Genomic DNA, 19612 nt, shown 5'->3' with positions numbered 1-19612 from the left:
GCTCTACATCTAAACGTCTTTTAAAGACCTCCAGGGATGGTGACTCCACCACTTCCCTGGGCAGCCCGTTCCAGTGTCTAACAACCCTTTCAGTAAAGAAGTTCTTCCTAACATCCAACCTAAAACTCCCCTGGCGCAACTTAAGCCCATTCCCCCTCGTCCTGTCACCAGGCACGTGGGAGAACAGACCAACCCCCACCTCGCTACAGCCTCCCTTGAGGTACCTGTGGAGTGTGATAAGGTCACCCCTGAGCTTCCTTTTCTCCAGGCTGGACAAGCCCAGCTCCCTCAGCCGCTCCTCGTAAGACTTGTTCTCCAGGCCCTTCACCAGCTTCGTAGCCCTTCTCTGGACTCGCTCGAGCACCTCCATGTCCTTCTTGTAGCGAGGGGCCCAAAACTGAACACAGTACTCGAGGTGCGGCCTCACCAGAGCCGAGTACAGGGGGACAATCACCTCCCTGGCCCTGCTGGCCACACTGTTTCTTATACAGGCCAGGATGCTGTTGGCCTTCTTGGCCACCTGAGCACACTGCTGGCTCATATTCAGCCGGCTGTCAACCATCACTCCCAGGTCCTTCTCTGCCTGGCAGCTCTCCAACCACTCATCTTCCAGCCTGTAGCTCTGCTTGGGGTTATTGCGCCCCAGGTGCAGGACCCGGCACTTGGCCTTGTTAAACTTCATGCAGTTGACCTCGGCCCATCGGTCCAGCCTCTCCAGATCCTCCTGCAGAGCCTTCCTACCCTCGAGCAGATCGACACACGCACCTAACTTGGTGTCATCTGCAAACTTACTGAGGGTGCACTCAATGCCCTCGTCCAGATCATCGATGAAGATGTTAAAGAGGACCGGCCCCAGTACCGAGCCCTGGGGGACGCCACTAGTGACCGGCCTCCAACTGGATTTGACTCCATTTACCATGACTCTTTGGGCCCGGCTATCCAGCCAGTTTCTAACCCAACGAAGCGTGCGCCAGTCCAAGCCAAGAGCAGCCAGTTTCTTGAGGAGAATGCTGTGGGAAACGGTGTCAAAAGCCTTGCTGAAGTCAAGGTAGACCACATCCACAGCCTTTCCCTCATCCACCCAGCGCGTCACTTTGTCATAGAAGGAGATCAGGTTCGTCAAGCAAGACCTGCCCTTCATAAACCCATGCTGACTGGGCCTGATCGCCTGCTTGCCCTGCAAGTGCTGCGTGATGACTCTCGAGATAATCTGCTCCATGAGCTTCCCTGGCACTGAGGTCAAACTGACAGGCCCCTCCTCCGGCCCTTCTTGTAGATGGGCGTCACATTTGCTAGCCGCCAGTCAACTGGGACCTCCCCCGATAGCCAGGACTGTTGATAAATGATGGTAAGCGGCTTGGCCAGCACCTCTGCCAGTTCTCTCAGTACCCTCGGGTGGATCCCATCCGGCCCCATCGACTTGTGCACATCCAAGTGCCGTACCAGGTCACCAACCATTTCTTCATGGATAGTGAGGGCCACATCTCTCTCCCTATCCCCTTCCACCAGTTCAGGGTACTGGGTATCCAGAGAACAATCGGAATTGCCGTTAAAGACTGAGGCGAAGAAGGCATTAAGCACCTCCACCTTTTCCTCATCTCTTGTAACTAAGTTTCCCCCCGCACCCAGTAAAGGATGGAGATTCTCCTTAGTCCTCCTTTTTGTGTTGATGTATTTATAAAAACATTTTTTGTTATCTTTAACAGCAGTAGCCAGATTGAGCTCCAGATGAGCTTTGGCTTTTCTAATTTTGTCCCTGCACAGCCTCGCGATATCCTTATAGTCCTCCCTAGTGGCCTGCCCACTTTTCCAAAGATTATAAACCCTCTTTTTTCTTCTAAGATCAAGCCACAATTCTCTGTTCAGCCAGGCTGGTCTTCTTCCCTGCCAGCTCGTCTTTGGGCACGTGGGGACAGACCATTCCTGCGCCATTAAGATTTCCCTCTTGAAGAGCGCCCAGCCTTCCTGGACTCCTCTGCCCTTCAGAACTGCCTCCCAAGGGACTCTACCAACCAGTGTCCTCAGCAGCACAAAGTCAGCCCTCTGAAAGTCCAATACAGTGGTTTTACTGGTCCCCTTCCTGGCCTTGCCAAGAATAGAGAACTCCACCATTTCATGGTCACTCTGCCCAAGACAGCTCCCGACAATCACATCCTCCACCAGTCCTTCTCTGTGAAGAGAAGGTCTAGCGGGGCGCCACCCCTGGTAGGCTCACTAACCGGCTGTGTCAGGAAGCTATCTTCCACGCTCTCCAGAAACCTCCTAGACTGCTTCCTCTGGGCTGTGTTGTGCTTCCAGGATATGTCAGGGAAGTTGAAGTCCCCCACGAGAACCAGCGCTGACGATTTCGCAACTTCTGCCAGCTGCCTGTAGAACTCCTCATCCATCTCCTCGTCCTGGTTCGGCAGTCTGTAACAGACCCCGACCAGGACACTAGCCTTGTTGGCCCCGCCGATCCTAACCCAAAGGGACTCGACTTTGTCATGCCCAGCCTCGAGTTCTACAACATCAAAACACTCTCTAATATAGAGAGCCACTCCACCACCCCTTCTGTGCTGCCTGTCCCTTCTGAAGAGTTTATAGCCAGTCATTGCAGCACTCCAGTCATGAGAGTGGTCCCACCACATCTCCGTGATGGCAACCAAGTCGTAGCCTGCCTGCTGCACGATGGCTTCCAGCTCTTCCAGTTTGTTACCCATGCTGCATGCACTGGTGTAGATGCACTTCAGCTTGGCCATTGCCTTATCCCCTGGCCTTGCTATTGTTCCCCCTGGCACAGCTCCAGCAAACCTTGCTTCAGCCCCATCCCCCTTCTTACCTAGTTTAAAGCCCTCTCAATGAGCCCTGCCAGCTCCTGGCCCAGGATCCGTTTTCCCCTAAAAGATAGGGACCCATCTGTGGCCATCAGGCCGGGTGTCGAGTAAAGTGCCCCATGGTCGAAAAACCCAAGATTTCTCTCTTGGCACCAGCCCCTGAGCCATGTGTTTAACAGGTGGGCTTTTCGTGTCCTCTCTGTACCCCTCCCTGCCACCGTAGGGATGGACGTAAACACCACCTGCACTCCCGCTCCATCCACTAACCGTCCCAGTCCCCTAAAGTCTCGTTTAATAGCCCTCAGGCTTCTCTCTTCAATGTCATCACTACCTGCCTGGACTATCAAAAGAGGATAATAGTCAGAGGGGTGAACCAGGTTGGGAAGCTTCCTGGCAACGTCCCTGACCCTGGCCCCAGGGAGGCAGCAGACTTCCCTACGGGTAGGGTCAGGCCGACAAATAGGGCCCTCTGTCCCCCTGAGGAGAGAGTCTCCCACAACAATCACCCTTCTGTCTTTCTTGGTGGAGGCAGTCCTGAGGCGTGGAGTCGACCTCCTCGCCCTAGGCATCCTCCTGGGTACACTTGCTACCTCTTCCTCACCCACCGGTCTCTCAATCTCCAGGGCCTCAAACCTGTTGCGTAAGGGCGCCTGGGAAGGTGGGGCCGGAAGGGGAGGGCATCGCCTGCCATGTCGAGCAGGGACCTTTTTCCATTCCTCCTCAACTCCCAGATCCCCTCCCTCTGCCTGACGGCCACAGGGCAGGGGGTCCACCCCCATTTGGGGTGTCTCACCCCGGTACCTCTCCTTGAGGCCCTGCAGGGAGTCGCTCCACCAGTCTATCTCCCGCTCACACTCCCTGATATCTCTTAACCTCTCCACCTCCTCCTTGAGCTCCGCCACCATGCGGACCAGGTCATCCACCTGCTCACACCTCACACACACAGTTTCTCTGCCTCCTGCCGATGGCAGCAACAGGCTCAGACACTCCCTGCATCCGGTGACCTGAACCGCTGCACTTTTTAACGGGTAGTCGGTCTGGGTGTGTACCGACTTCCTGGAGAGCGCACTGTGCCTGGTGGAGACCATTACATATCTCAAACTGAATAAATCATACATTTGGCTAGATCTTAAATTCTTATCACTACGGCAATCAAATGTTTGTCCTCTGCTGTATATGAAGTGGTTAGTAAATATCTGTTGAATGTTGTTTTTCATTTTCTGTGGTTAAATCTGAGTCAAAAGAAAAAAGCACACAAAGAAAAAGATTTTGGCATGGATGTATCAGCCTAAATATCCACTGGTCTCAAATTCCATGTTATAAAAAATTTGTCCTGCGTTATTTGCACATTAAATTCTTAGTTCTCTTTGCCTTGGAGGAGCAATGTAGCTGCTTCTCAAATCCCAGGAGGACAGAGCACTTAGCAGTATTCCCTTTTCAAGGGCTAATTCTGCAGTTGCCAAACTGATTTTAGAGCAAGTTTTCTGGAAGAATTATAGTATTGAGCTTAGTCACAAGGGGAAATACCTGTGTTTAAAAAAAAAAAGCTTCAGGACTGGAAGACAGAATTGGAAATATAAAAACTAGGTTAGTGATAAGTTTTGTCTCCTTTTTTTTCCAGGCTCTTCCTCAGGCGGCTTCCATATACTTCATCCCCTGGTCTCCCAGACCCTGGCAGTGCCCCAGCACAGCTCTTTGACACTAGAATGTGTTGTCAGTGGACAGCCTCCAGCCTCCGTCCACTGGGTGAAAGATGGCCAGGACGCACTGAGCAGAGGCAGGTGGAAACTGCTGCACTCCCATCTCGTATCAGACAGGCTTGAGGCATCGGACTCTGGAAATTACTCCTGTGTAGTGGGAAATGAATTTGGAGTAGTGAAATACATTAACTATTCACTTACTATACTTGGTAAGAAATAAAGAAATTTTGTTATCCAGGCAACAAATATTTTGGTTGTATACTTGCTATTTTTGGTATCAGATTACAAATAGCTTAGTATTCTTTCTCAACATAAGCATGGTAAAATAAAGGTATGTTAATTATGAGCATATCTCATCATCTCTCCCAAATTAAAATTCATAACTTCTCAAATCCTTTGCACTCTGAAACAATTTAACAATAAAGGAAAACAAACTCTGAGGCAAGAACTGATCTATTTATTTTTCTGCAGAGTGCCAAGTATATACGGGATATTGTGTCAATAATGTGGCAGAGATGTTTCTCTTTTGAGGTTGTATATATGCAAAAAGCTGGCAAGTAGAGGTGGTATGTTTGGATGAGGACAAAAACAAAAGCTAAAGAAATTTATTTGGTCAGCTTGGCGTGTCTGCAAGTTGTTCCTAATCTCCCTTTTCCTTTGTAGTAGATTTTCCTGTGTTTGAGTTTTTTGTCTCCATGACTGTTTTTGTTTGGTTTTTGAAACGTGTACGTTAGAGGGACTTGGAAAATAGGTTGTTGACACAAAATACACCTTTTGTAATGAGGATGTTACTAAAGATTTTTTTTTAATACAAGTGTTTTATTAACAATATTAATGCAAACATCACTTGAATAGAGGTAAAAGGCCATTAAAATAAGCAAGCGTGCTGGGAAAAACAGCTTAGCTTATGCGTAGAACTAGAAGTATGTGATGCTTACTTAGCCTTTGTATGGGATAAGTTTGTTTAACATTTCACAGTATTATTTTTCAGGATTTAGGCTAAGATCAACATACAATGTAAAATTATTTATCTTTTTAGAGCCAGTCTCAATTTCCAAGGGACTGCAAGATGAAACTGTGGCTGCTGGAGAAAATGTGCATTTCTGGTGTGATGTCCATGGAAGCCCTGCTCCGACCCTCACCTGGCTGCACAATGCAGCTCCCCTCGATCATTCTCCACGGCACCTGCTGTTGGGAAACGGCCTGAAGATCCATGGTGTCATTGCGGAGGACTCTGGCTTGTACCAGTGTGTAGCAAACAATGGGATTGGATTTGTGCAGTCTACTGGGAGACTTCATGTACAGCCAGGTAGGAACGCTTGCAGGCCTCCAAGAACTCAAATTAAGCATTTCTACTTGAAGCTTTATTTTTTCCCCCAACTTGATTATGTATCTGTTTGCTTCTGACCATTATATGTGGCAAATCTTACAAATAAGGTGCTCTCAGTTGAATTTCAAAAGCAGTAGGTGTTTCTGTATTGTGATTACCTGATAATTAAAGTGTAGATTACCACCTGCAATTAAATCAGTTGGTTGAACTTGATACAATATATTCTGAAGTGGAATCAGGGTACTGTTGTGCTGGATGAACTGGTATTCTCAGCAGTATTGGCTGCTGAGTAATGCCTTTTTCATACCCTCAGTTTACAAAATGATTTTCAGATCTGGAGTTAATGCACACTCGCTTGTATCAGACTAGCAGGTACCTACAGTGCTTTTGGTCACTTTTCAGTCTAAGACACTTTGCAATACTGGATAAGTTGATTTCTGCTATTACACCAACATGGACAAGATCTTTACTGTTCCTGTTTTATTGCCATTTTTTGTAGCTTTTGACATTTTTTTAAACTAAATTCAAATTGACCTGAGATGTGCTGGTTGAACAGATATTGTTACCTGTTCACCTGTGGAGCGGACTAAGCCAGGCATGTATGTGTTCCTCCTTGACAGTCAACTCTTTCGTGTATTGAAAAGGTAGTGTGTTCTGTGTGGTTTTCTATAAGTCTTTAAGCATAAATTTCATCTGATCTCTTCAGTCTGGAAAGGAAGCCTAGAGAGGCCATCAGGACAAGAAATAACAGTTGAAATGATTAACAAGAAGTGTGCATGACTTCTTTTAATTGCATTGACTCGGTTTGGCATTAAACATGTTCCTTAACCACACCTATTTTTTGGCTTTTTTTCCTAGGCAGCGGCTCAAGGCCAGTTATAGTCTCTCCACCAGCAAGTGTCAGTGTGACAGAAGGTGGGGACGTTACACTGTCCTGCAACGCCACTGGTCTGCCCATTCCTGTGATCCGTTGGTATGACAGCAGGGGCCTCATTACCAGCCACTCCTCCCAGGTGCTTCATCCAAACCTGCAGGAACCTTCTCGAGCAACGCCGGGCAGCACCACTGCAGAGCCCACCACCTATTTCACTGCGTCTCAAGCAGGGTCAAGCTCCTTGCACATTTGGAACGTGACTCCAGGCCATGTGGGGGAGTATACCTGCGAAGCCATCAACGAGCATGGCTCTGCAATGTCGGAAGCCTTCCTCACAGTTGGTAAGCCTGAAGCACAAAGCTGACATGGAATCCAGTGCCATTACATGGAGAGTAGAGGTAGTCAGCATATGGATTTAGGTGAGAAATGCATCTAAATAAGAATTAAAAGGAAGGTGCATTTTAAGATTCTCCGTATATGTGGTCTCATACTTAAAGTTCTTTGTTATCACCAATTAAACTCATTTATATGATTTGAAAAGACGCTGAAAGGTTCTCGTAGAGGAAGGGGAAAAAATCTAATGATCCCATCATGTAGTTTTATTTATAAGTTATTGCTGGACCTTGCTAAGTGGAAACAAAGCTAAATATCGTCCCAGAATTCAATCTGTATCAAACAGAAAAATCCTACTGCCTTGCCTCAGAATTTTATGGCAGTAAGTTCAAGTTTAATGTTTTGTTTATTAACTTTTATCGGTTTCTAATATGCTGCTGATTATGATGTAGAGGGTGGTTAAGGCATTTGGTTTTGATATAAAACTCCTTAAGTAGTTTCTGGGAGCTGTTAGGGTTTTTAAACAGTTCCCATCCATGCCAAGAGATGTTCAAACATTTAGAAGTTCTAATGAAGAATTTGTGCCAGGTAGTCAGTCGTTCAGGTGCTTCAGAAATGCTTAAGCTGTGATTCCAGTGCATTTCATTGGTGGTAGGATCAACTTCAGAAGCTCTCTGCTTCAGCAGCTTGTCTCTGTAATTTGCCTTGCTCAAGCACAGAGTAAGAGATTGTTTAGCTGAAAAATGTATTTTTTTTTTTCTTTCTGCTGGATCTGTTCCATGACCTGATCCATTGCATGGCCTTAAGAGCAGGCAGGGCAACTTAAGCCACCATCATAGTGAGAAACCACCAAAATGTAAAACGATAGCCTTAGCATCCTATCGGCATAACATTTATTTGAAGTCTTTTTTAGACAGTTGTGGTGTTTGCATGCATGGCAGTATCTTTCCATAGCTACTAATTACACTGTTAATTCTTCAAAATAACTTTTGTCTAATGGAAGAAAAATACACTCCAGGAAATCCAAGTGGCAGGCAGATTAGTATGAAACCCAAGAAAGAGTAGCGATGCTAGAGTTAGGTTGATGTTATATTGGAAAGCAGGCTCAAGCTGTCTTTTATAGAGGCCAGACATGTCTGAGAAGTTTTAGGGTGATTTGAAAGGCTTGCCAGGCGGGGGTGACTTCACTGATGTGCTATGTTCAGATTTTCAGAGCACTTTCCCAGCCTTTGCTAAGGTACTTAGCAAGCTCATAGAAGGGGGGATCCTTTGGTTGTTTAAGAAGCAGGGAAGAAATGCTTGGGAATGTGATCTGTTTGCACAGCAGAGACAGCACTGATGACAACATACAAAGGTTGCTCTGCTGCCGTACAAATAAAAGGAATGCCAACAGGTTGAAAACTGCTTGTACATCTGCAGCCCTGTTTAAAGAAGGGTGTAGAATAAGTAGAAAAGATGCTGTAAAACCTGGCAGGGGGATTCGTAGGGATATGGAACAGTTTTTGCAGGAGGAGAGACTGAAACGATGAGGGCTTTGTCTTCAAAGTGAGGCACCCAAAGGGGAAACATGATAGTGAGCTATAAAACATGGGGTATTACAGAGCATACAAGTAAAAGCTGTGAACACATTCTCCTGATGCTTCAACTTGGGATGCTCAGTGCTTCTCTGTTTGCAAGGGAGTATTTTTTCACAGCACTCTGAACTAGAAATATTATTACTGAAGCATTACAAAAGGCTGGAGATGAACGGGCTTAAAACCTTCCCTAAATTCTACTTCTGGTCACTGTTGGAGATGTGATCTTGGGGCACTTCATCCTTTGGTCTGACCCAGTTGAGTCCCGCTTCTGTTTTGAGGTGGGGATAGGCAGATGAGGAGGAGGAGAAAGCCTGAAGAAGTGAAGGGGGAAGGGATGATGCTCTTGCAGCAGCTGGAGAGAGTTACATGATGACACAGCAGCCAACGGAAGTCTGATGTACTGGTTTGTATGGGTAGCAATTATACCAGAAACTTAGTAAAAAGAGCTCAGCTCTAAGTTGTTTAATGGAAATTGTTACCCAGGGTTGTTTTTCCAAAAGCAAAATACAAATTATTTGCCAGTTGTTGATGACTCCCCTCTTGGAGCAATAAACACAGCAACAACTGCAGGTCTCCTGTCACCAGCCTAAACCACAACGAATTCCCCACGCACAACAGTCCATTTCCCCATGCCAGCAGGCATCAAACCATGTTGTGCCCACCCACAAATCCTCTGAGTCCATCACAATGCACTGGGCCTTCTGGCTCCTCGAGCGAATACAGCATTTGTTTCCAATATTAATGTGCGGCAATGCATCACTTTCCCACTGCTTACTGACAGTAGTAGATATCCTTTCACTTTGAGGTCGTCCTAAGGTTTCTGACATTTTATGCAAACTACGTCTGGCTTTGGGGGCTTCTCCTTGTGTTGTTTCCTTCTCCTGCCTCTGAATCTTGTAGCATTCCTAAACAAATAGGAAGAAACAAACAACACATGCTTGCAGAGTGTCTTCAATTTGAAAAGAGAACTTTCCTTCCCTTCCCAGCTTTTTAAAAAGTGGCCAAAAATAGCAGCCACACTTGCTGCTGGTATTTTAATGGAGGTTTGGAGGAATCTGAGTCAGCCAGGCTAACACTGCCGAGGCTTTACATTACCAAGGAATTTGTTTGTTTTGTAAACCAAGTTCCCTTCATTCCCTTCCCCTTCCAGACCCCTGCACGTAACATAAACCTACACAAATCTGAAAGGACAGGGCTAAGAACATCTGGCAGTCCTGACATAGCAGCATGCAACCTTTAAGGGCCGCGCTGGTTCCCAAACGCTCTCATCTGAAGCACTGACATTTTCTTGTCCTGGATAATCTCAGATGTCCAACCTGCCTCCCCTTTACTGGATGGAATGCTGACAAGCCCTGCATCAGCCAAACAGTATTTTTCTGTCTCGTGGTCTCTTTCGTACTACTGATACTATTTTATTTTTTTTATTTCAAACTGGGCAAAGTAAATAGGCTGGAGGAGGCTGGAGCAGGATTTCTAGAAACATGTTGGTATTAAATTGCATGTTAGATCTGCCTGTAAACTAAGTTTGTTCTCAGCATAAATTTTCAAATGAAATAGTCGGGTCGTGCAGCTTTCAAAGCTGATCGAAATTACAGCTAAAACCTCAGAAACTGAGGTAGGAGAATGTCCTCTTGTGTGCACGCCAATTCAGGGCATGAAAAGTTCCTTGTACAACTGCAATTAATTTAAAATTACTCCGTTTGTGTCACAAGTGTAGCTCTGTGTTCTTACTTCTAACATACGTTGCTGCTACTTAATTTCTTGGAGATGGTAATCAAACCGTGCCCGTGGACATTGCGTTTCGGGTTTTCTCTTTGCTACTGTGAAATGCCACCAAAAAAAAAAAAAAAAGAGCAGAAAGCCAGCGAGGTTCAGCTTGGCACTGTGGCCAGGCCTGCGTGGGGATCCCTTGAGCTGGCTTTGCAGCAGGGTTTGTTTGGAAATGACGTTCTTAAATGATTTAGTGTCCCCTCCGTGTGGGGCGAATATACGTCATCTCGAAGATGTAACCAGACTCCTCCCTTTGCAGTTCCCTTAGAAACTGGCACGAAAGCAGAAGAAATGGCTCCTGTGGAGATTGTCCAGAGCGATGAAAGCGATGGTGGCTTTGGTGTGGAAACAGCGTTTTCAAGCTTGCCTCCAACAAAGCTGCATTTCCATGCAGTTGCGACAGAAAAGCCCTTGAATAGCATCTCCGCCCCAGAAGCCCCCATCATCCTCAGTCCCCCGCAGACGCTCAAGCCGGACACGTACACCCTGGTGTGGCGTTCGGGACGGGATGGCGGCTTGCCCATCAATGCCTATTTTGTGAAATACCGCAAGGTAATATTTCATCGCAGCGCTGAAGCAGTGCACCACAGCAGATGGATTTCATTGTTTTAGGTTTCTCAAGGAACCAATAATTGTTGCATTGCTGGTGTTAACAAGAATGTGGTGTCAGGCCAGAGAGAATATAGAACGTAGTTGAACCACAGCTTTATTGTGGCCACACAGGCAGCTTATTTTAGGGATGACTGAAGTTGGTCACAAGTATGCTGTTCTATCAAGATTTAAATGAGATTTATTTGGCGGAGCCCAAGCTTTTATTTCCTTTACGGTATCATTATGGTCTATGGGGAATTGAGCTCCAGGGCATGTTCTACACAACTTCAGTGATGTTAAAAATGCATTCATGTGAGCAAGCCTGAATCTGGTTTGCTGTGGGTACACTTGAGATCAGACGGGAAGATGAGTATTAGACTAATCTGTCAAAGAATTTGCTACCTTGCATCCCAAAGAGACTATTTTAAACTGAAATTACCAAATATGAAAGTGAACTAATATTCCTCAAGCAGATACCTGTCATGTCCTTAAAAATGGTGTGTCAGCAGTGAGCTGTTCTGACAAAAATCAGAACTAAGCAATGCCTATGCCCGTTCTTCCAAGTGAAGTTTTCTGTATGGCAGAGCTGTTTGTTTTATTTTTCATAAGCTTTTTAATCCTCTACATCCTGATCTTGTCTTCCCTGGAGGGAATGCTTAGATTTTTGACCTGTTAGTTCCTGAAAACCTAATGCCAAAGTCTGTTGATACAATTTCTCATCCAAAGGTAGCTGGTTCACGTAAGCACTGAAAGCTCTGAATACTTATTTGACCTTTCTGATGCTTACCCTTCACTCATAACAATCCTTTCCACATTAAATGTGCTCACTGATGCATTTCTCAGTAGGGAGCTTATGGCGGTGTTTTCTTTGTCATAAATTATTTTATTAATTTATCTCTCTTGAAAAACGAAACAAACCAAAAAAACAAGGGGGAATTAAAACTTTGAAAGAAGGGTCTCTACAAAGGGGAATACTTGAACAAAGACCTCTGGCATAACTTTTGATAATCCGTGGCATTTAGATCTGCCTTCCATGTTTTATTAAAATCTCACATTGTTTAGTAGTTTATTTTTGCTAGAATCTTTGTCTTTTTCTTTGGGATTTGGGGGTAATGTTTTGCTGTGAAGGTCAAGCATTAAGAGACTACCCTCAATCTTTTTTCTTTCTTAAATGGTGATTTCACTGTTCAATTAAAAAGTGTTGGTTTTTGGAAAAATGCATTAGTAAAAAACAAATCTTTGGTCTCTCTGATGACTTTTCTTTTCCAGCCTCTAGAAGTTACTAAGACATACTTTTGTTGCCCAGTTTAGCCAGTAAATATTTTGAAATGCTTAAGCGCAGGAAAAGCTGGGATAGTTCAGGGAACATATCCTTCTCATTAGGGCGTTAGGTCCAGCCTTTAATGACACACACACACACCCCAAAATCCCCAAACTAAAGGCTGATTGAAGTATTTAAAATAACTTGGACTCTCACTAGTTTTGGATGAAAGATAAAATGATCCATTTTTTCAAAAACAAGCATGTGTGTGTGGAGAGGGAACGCAAGAGAAGCCTATGGAAGGAGCACTGTGAAGACAGCTGCAGAAATGCTGATTTGTGGCTGAAGCACTTGCAGATGGCACCACCCAACAAATGTACCAGAGTTAGGTGTAGGAAAACATGAGGAAATTTGGCAAGTTGCAGAGGTCCTCTGGATATTTGTGTGCTAAAGCCATTAGGGATTTGAGCACTACATTGAGTTTGATGTAATTCACTGCTGATGTTGAACTTTGTCTTGCTGTCCCGCGCAGCTGGACGACAGCGTCAGTGCAGCCGGGAGCTGGCACACGGTGCGTGTCCCTGGCAGCGAGAACGAGCTCCGGCTCACCGAGCTGGAGCCTTCAAGCCTGTATGAAGTTTTAATGGTGGCGAGGAGTGCTGCTGGTGAAGGCCAGCCTGCTATGCTGACATTTCGCACCAGCAAAGGTAGGTGCAGCACAATGCTCCCTGTGTCCTAGGCTTTTAAGAGGACATTTGTTTAAATTACGTCAGCTGTATGTTGTCTGCTGAGCTGTATATGAAATGCTCTGTAATACAGTTGCTGAAGAACAGCCTCTAATAGCTAAACTTGCTGTAGGACAAACTTCCCTGAGCGTTACTAGGTCTGTTGGTAAGTAAAGGCCATTAAATGTATGATAGTATTATTTTTGATGTGATTGTGGAGATTTTTATACTGAAATTTTTCTGTTGCTTAAAGGAGCTTAATTGTGGTCAGGAATCAGACTGTCTTTGGTTCAGGTTTCTCCATAGAGCATCAGCAGAAACTGTTTTAATTGCACAGCCATCTTTAAGTTTTCATATCTTAAAAACAGTACTGCTTCTGGTTTGATTTGCAGAAGCTTCAGTAAAAATATCTCAGTGGTTTTGACCAGGAGCCAGCTGTTTTGATTGTTGCGTGCAGACAACAAGCAAAAGAGTGTTTCTAGTCGAAGTAACTTTTTCTTTCAAGCTTGGAAGCTGCTGGCTGTACTCTTAAGCATACAAAAAAAAAAAAAAAAAAAAAAGATATTTTTCATGCTTCAGTACAAAAACAGGATAGTTCAAAAGTTTGTTAAAAATGTAGTATTGTGAAATCTGTGAAGTCATGATACGTACTTAAGTACTTATGGCTGTATTGACACAGGCCAAAAGTCCCTTCAAGCCAGTATCCTGGGTCCAGCTGTAACCAAACACAGTTTCCATAGTATTTTTATTGAACTTCATTCTCTAGATGTGGATTTTAGTGTACTCTTTTTTTCTGCCTGTTGTGATTTTGTGATGAAAGCTTCAAAACCCAGGCAGCAGTCAGCAAGCACCACCACAAAGCAAAGTGCAGTGCTGAAGATGTTAGCACAGTCACATATCAGCCCAGGGACTCTTGCATTGTGGATGGAAGAGGTTTCCTCTCTTGCTCCCCTGAGAAACTCCCTAATTGCTGTCTTGACTGTGTAAGTTGCGATTTGGAGCCAGGGCTTTAGTCCTCTGCACATGATATTGCAGAGCGAGCGTGTTGCAAGAAGCAATGAACAGCACTTTCTCATCCAATCCCTGAGTTGATTGACTGTATATCAAACGTTTCTTAGAAAGAACATCATCCTCGAAAAACACTCAGGCTCCGTCTCCACCAGTAGGCATTCCTAAACATCCCGTCATTCATGAAGGGACAAGTAATTTTGGTGTCATCCTTCCTGATCTGTCTCGACACAGCGGAGGTAGGTATATGGGTTGCTTGTAATCCACGTGCTAGAAGTTAGTGTGAACTGAGATGCATCTAAGTGAACTTGTGAAGTGTTTATTACTGTTCTAGATGTTTCTGTTACCTTCTTTATTTCCTATTTATTCCTTAAGCCTCTTTGAGACAGTTATTTTTTTGTCTTGTGGGACTTCAGTGAGTGCGATCAGATAGCAGCAACTGCAAGCTGTCAGATTTTCTGATTATTGCATTTCCAGAGGAAGAGGTGGTAGTTCATGCTTTTGGGATTAACTGAAAGGTTAGCTTATTCCAGTTTATGAGCTAGCATTGTATGTAGCTGCCTTGATACCTCATGTTTCCACAGCTACTTTAAGTCACCAAGTAGTAGTGCACTTCGTACAGAGTGCAGCTTCCATGGGAAGGTATTTGAAGGTATGAATTTATCAAATGCATGTCCTAATCTAGTGAATATAGGATTTGAAAGGATATCATGCAGGAATCACCTGCATGTTTGGTTCTCAAAAAATTAGATAAAAGTAGTCTTTCACGTGTGTCGTTCTTGCTGATAATTTTTAAAACCTGCAGTTGCTTTTTGTTAAATACTCCCCTTTTTTCTTCCACTGTAAAAGATTCAGAGGGAGAGAGGAAATGGGAGATGTTCATGTCAAAGTTTTCAGTTCTCTGAGTGGATTATCTCTGTTCTGAATGTTCTCCTGTGGCTTCTCAAGGCTACGCTCATTTCTTATTGCAAGAAAATAAAAAACACTTCCAGTTAGGTGTGATTTTTTTTGGTTTGTTTTAAAAGCTTGGTTTCCCATGAAAACAATGGTTATAGTCTTTTTTATCACCCCAGCCTTTGTACTCATTGACCTGATTTGGTAAATTTACTTGGGCTGAGACCTCAAAGTTTGTGTAGAACTAAAGTTGAGTGGAGAGCTTTGTTAATAATGCAGGTGAGGGGAGCTGAGCACTGTATACTCAAGACATTGCTAAGTATCAGAGGGGCCAGACAGACAACTTACGTGTGTCCAGCTGCAAATGCTCAGGCTGTTTAATGCCCCCAAAGCTGTCAGCTTTCTGTTCCTTGTTGGGTTCCTCCTCTCATCAGTGGCAGGCTCCATGTTAATGAATGTAAGATAGTTCAGTGAAGTCTTACAGCTCTCAGAATGGTTAAAACCAGATTTACTAACACCCCCTCTTTCCGTTCTCTCTGTTCCACTGCTGTCTGTAACTTCAAGTGAGTTCAGTAAGTATATCATTTGTTGCATGCTTTGTTTGCTCTTTGTTCTTATTTCTTCCAAATTATGATTATGCAATATAGTGCTCATTAGTGCAGATGGGTTGAAGTCTCATCTGGGTCTGGGGCAATTTCAGGGTTTTAAAAATGATAACCAATTTTTTCTGCATTCACTTTGTGTGTTTCCACTTCCACGTAGAGATGGGTTGGGGTAGTGTAACACCATACCTGTTTGATTATTACATTGGTAAAGTAGTTAATTCCTCCATTTTCTCAACTCCTGCTCTTGAAGCATATTTTCCAGAATAGTAAGGAGGATAGTTATTATAGGAGGATTTAAGATTCTCCGTGTTAATACACAAAGTCTAATTTAATCATAAATTAGTTTAATCAGTTGTTTTAGAAAATGGAGTTTCAGGTGCCTCTAATGCTCTTTTAATTGAATTTCTTATTTCAGTTCCAGAAGCTCCTGATCGACCCACAATCTCCACAGCATCAGAATCATCTGTCTATGTCACATGGATACCGCGAGCAAACGGTGGCTCCCCCATCACTGCCTTTAAAGTAGAGTATAAACGCTTGGGACGAAACAGTGACTGGCTAATTGCAGCTGATAACATTTCTCCTTCCAAGCTGTCTGTGGAAGTTCGTAACTTGGAGCCAGGTATTAAAAATGTTTTTTTCTCTTAAGCAGTTAATGCTGCTGTGTTTGCTCAGATGAGTACTCCTGCTGAGAGAAAACTTGAACTCTGTCTCTTCATTTTAGCTTTTGTGGGATAGGAGTTCATCATATGAATTGAAGTTGATTTCTGGCTTTCCCAGTGGAAAAAAATTCCACACCATAAGTTAATACTTTTCCAAGTGGAGGGGAGGTTTGTGTATTATTCCTATTTTTAACTTAATTGTCCTTCTAGAAAGCACTCAAAAAGTAAAAGAAGAGAAAAATGCATTAAGAGAAAGTTGTCTGTACTAGTTTTTGGTTTCTCCCATTGTCCAGCCCTAAAATGTTAGGGAAGGAGTGTGCGTAGGGGGAATGGATGATGATAGGTATCCTTTGAAGCATCTTCTCAGTGTCCAGCAGTTAGGGACTTCCTGAGCTTATGGTTGCCTCTGTGTCTTTGGATTTTTCTTGAGTGAATTTCCCTAATCACTTTTATAAGCTGTTTATATTTCTGATGGCTACATTAGTCTGTGGCAATGAGTCCTACACTTTTTTTTTTTTCTAATTGGATGTTGTGCAAAAGCTACTTCCTAATCTGTTTAGTCTTTCCTTGAATCCTGTTTCTAGTACTTGTTTTGCTATAACTCTTTCTTTCACTTTTTTCCCTTAAAAGGAGAAATGTATAAGTTCCGTGTGATTGCTGTGAACAACTACGGGGAGAGCCCGCGAAGTGCAGCGTCTCGCCCTTACCAAGTAGCCGGTTTCACCAACCGGTTTTCCAACCGCCCCATCACAGGACCTCACATAGCTTACACGGAAGCCATCAGTGACACTCAGATCATGTTAAAATGGACAGTGAGTATCATCGGCTCCTGGTCTTCTCACAGCTGTGGGCCAGTTTTTTCTGCTTTGGCTAATTAGAAGCTTTTAAAAGTCAAGGATTAAGAGTGAATAGTGAGTTGATGTTTTCTTTTTCCCCTGACAGTCAGAGGTGATCTTGTGTCTAGAAGAGGGCAAGTGTACTTCATTCTCCTATGGTAGAATAGGATAACTTCCAAGGCCACGTGCCTCTTGAACCCTTTGCTCCCCATTTCCAAACCCTTTTTCCTCTGTGAAGGCAGCCCTGTCAGTTGTTGACTCCCTTTTTGCGCGGTCTCCAAGCCTCCCTCCACACCACTCCCCTCTCCCCACTCCCTGGGGATGCCACACATGGCCTTTGAGGTGATGGGCTCATCCGAGCGCTCCTTGGGTTATGCCAGATACACCAAGTGGCAGCTTCAGTGAAAGGCTGCAGCCTTCTTAGTCCACCAGGGTTTTGCACTGACATACCAGAAGGCACCACTCTGTCCAAACCATTGCTAATGCCATCAGTTGTGAGCAGTTGGCCTCATTTGCTACAATTCCTGCTGCTTGTGTCAATCCAGGCAGAGATGGCTCACACTGATGCTGCATTTAGAAACCTGATGTCGTCCCTTGCATTTAATAGAGGTTTCATGTTAGAGAAACACTTTCCTTTCCCCGGTACCTTGTCTTTTGTAAACAAGTACTTTAAAGTCCTTATTGAAAGCCATAGAAATTCTTTGCTCTTGTTTTGAAATCTAACCCCCTAGTATACTTTGGAGGATTTAACGTGTGGAGTTTGCAATGTTAGTTCGCTCTACTAGCTTAGTCTTAAGAGATGTTAAGGATAATAAACTTGAAATAACCTCTAGTTCCTTAGGAGGCTACATAATTTAAAGTTATAGTAAAATAGTCTGAACTGAATTTTAGAATGACTTTAATTCTTGCTGTACTAAAAATGGTCTTAACTTCTCCATTCTATTAATCACTCGAATTTTCAGGTTGTTGATGGTCAGACCCCCTACTTGAATGTCTGTAAAGTAATGTGGGAGGAAGGTGTCATCCCCAGCTCAAGCTCTGTCCCAGTGCTACCCTTCCTCTTTTGGCTGGTCTGAGGAGTTGAGAGGCAGAGAACTGTTCTTCCTGCAGCTCTGCAGGAAACTTTCATCCTCTTCAGCATTGTGTCAGTCATACCTATGTCGTCATACCTATGTCTGCACATCTGCAGCAATTGATAGCCCTTTTTGTGTTGTGGTTTCCATGCAAACCTTCTTCTATACCTTGTTTGCAGAGCCTTAGTAAAAAAAAAAAAAAAAAAAAAAAAAAAATTTCAAGGTGATGAGAGACTCAGTGATGACAATTCAGTAGGACTGAATTTAATTTTTTCGTCCCTAATGCTGGAATTCTCTTTTAATTAAATACATTTAATTTAAATAAATTTAATTTAATTCTGGAATTTTCTTTTAGTATATTACATCAAGCAACAACAACACGCCCATCCAAGGATTTTATATCTATTATCGGCCTACGGACAGTGACAATGATAGTGACTACAAGAGGGATATTGTAGAAGGTACAGTGCACTATTCGCTTGCTTAGTAACACTACTTGATGGGGAAGAACATCATGTAGCCATGTTGGCTGTGTTTATATGAAATCTAAACTGCTTTTCCCAAACTGAGTCTTTACAATATATTTCACAGAAGTAGCTATCTCAACTACATAACATCAAGTTCTGCCCACACATGAACTTGTTTTTTTCCTTCTGAAGCCTCATTTACATTGAAACTTGAGAATTAAATATGTTTTTAAGTTTGTCTTGTTAGACTGCTGCAAATCCTTGATGTAGCTCTATTTAAACTGGTTTGGTTTAAAGTAATTTAGTAAAGGGAAACCATCGCAGCTGAGATTTAACCCAGAATTAAGTGTATCTGTTACAGACTGTATCATAACTAGAGGGATTTTAAGATGATTTACATCAGCATGGGTTTTCTAAACTAGGCAGTACTTCGTGTGTGATTTCCCTTCTCTCCTTTTACCTTGCTTAGTTGCTTCTCCTGCTATAAGAAAGCTGCTTTTAGCCTTAGGTGTAGTAGTGTGCTGCAAATGCAGGTATGTTTGTGCTTCATTTTGCCTGTTAATCTTTTTTTTTTTCTCTGTGCATATTAGATCATCATTTTCCTGGAATAAGTTATTAGATAATGTCTATATTAGTCCAGAAGTGGAAAAGCCTTTTAAAAATATTTTACTTAATGTCCTTATTACTTGGGCTGAGTAAACGCAGTGATCTCATTCTGTCCCAATGACATTCATTATTTTTTCCCCTCATTTATTTCAGTTACAAGGGGAATGGGCCTTTATTTTGAACATTTTTCCCAGCTAGACAATACTCTGCATAGTACTTTGATGCGTGACATAAGCTTTGCACTCTCTGAAGCTATTAAAGATCCAGAGTTTCTGCTCAGAGGTTTGCTTTAAAGAAGCTTATGCGGACTGCAGCTTCATCTGCAAATGTATTTTAGCCTTCGCTAGACAGAACTTGTGTGTTTATAAATCTTATACACTAAGCAGTTAGTTGTTTAAGTGGGCTCCACTGTGCTGTGAAATTAGCTTGTTTCTGATTTTTTTCTCCCCGAGTGTATGTGTGTGTATTGAACTCTTTGTGGCAGTCT

The 19612-nt window shown here is 43.6% G+C and overlaps 1 protein-coding gene across 5 annotated transcripts in view; it reads left to right on the top strand.

The window, feature by feature from the left end:
* The window catches only part of CDON (cell adhesion associated, oncogene regulated), a 61178-nt gene that overhangs the window by 24642 nt on the left and 16924 nt on the right, over positions 1 to 19612 (top strand). For 4 of the 5 annotated variants that reach the window (XM_035346330.1, XM_035346327.1, XM_035346329.1 and 1 more), the window contains 9 exons: positions 4435 to 4722; positions 5553 to 5822; positions 6702 to 7058; positions 10657 to 10949; positions 12782 to 12956; positions 14093 to 14221; positions 15897 to 16103; positions 16774 to 16955; positions 18408 to 18513. In XM_035346330.1, coding sequence (XP_035202221.1) covers positions 4435 to 4722; positions 5553 to 5822; positions 6702 to 7058; positions 10657 to 10949; positions 12782 to 12956; positions 14093 to 14221; positions 15897 to 16103; positions 16774 to 16955; positions 18408 to 18513 — 2007 coding nt within the window. The remainder of the gene's footprint in view (positions 1 to 4434; positions 4723 to 5552; positions 5823 to 6701; positions 7059 to 10656; positions 10950 to 12781; positions 12957 to 14092; positions 14222 to 15896; positions 16104 to 16773; positions 16956 to 18407; positions 18514 to 19612) is intronic. The other variant, XM_035346331.1, reaches the window with a different exon arrangement.

Source organism: Oxyura jamaicensis, chromosome 24 (genome assembly GCF_011077185.1).
Source record: "Oxyura jamaicensis isolate SHBP4307 breed ruddy duck chromosome 24, BPBGC_Ojam_1.0, whole genome shotgun sequence".
Lineage (NCBI taxonomy): Eukaryota > Metazoa > Chordata > Aves > Anseriformes > Anatidae > Oxyura > Oxyura jamaicensis.
The sequence above is the reverse complement of the archived record's forward strand: the minus strand, read 5'-3'. Positions and strand labels throughout refer to the sequence as shown.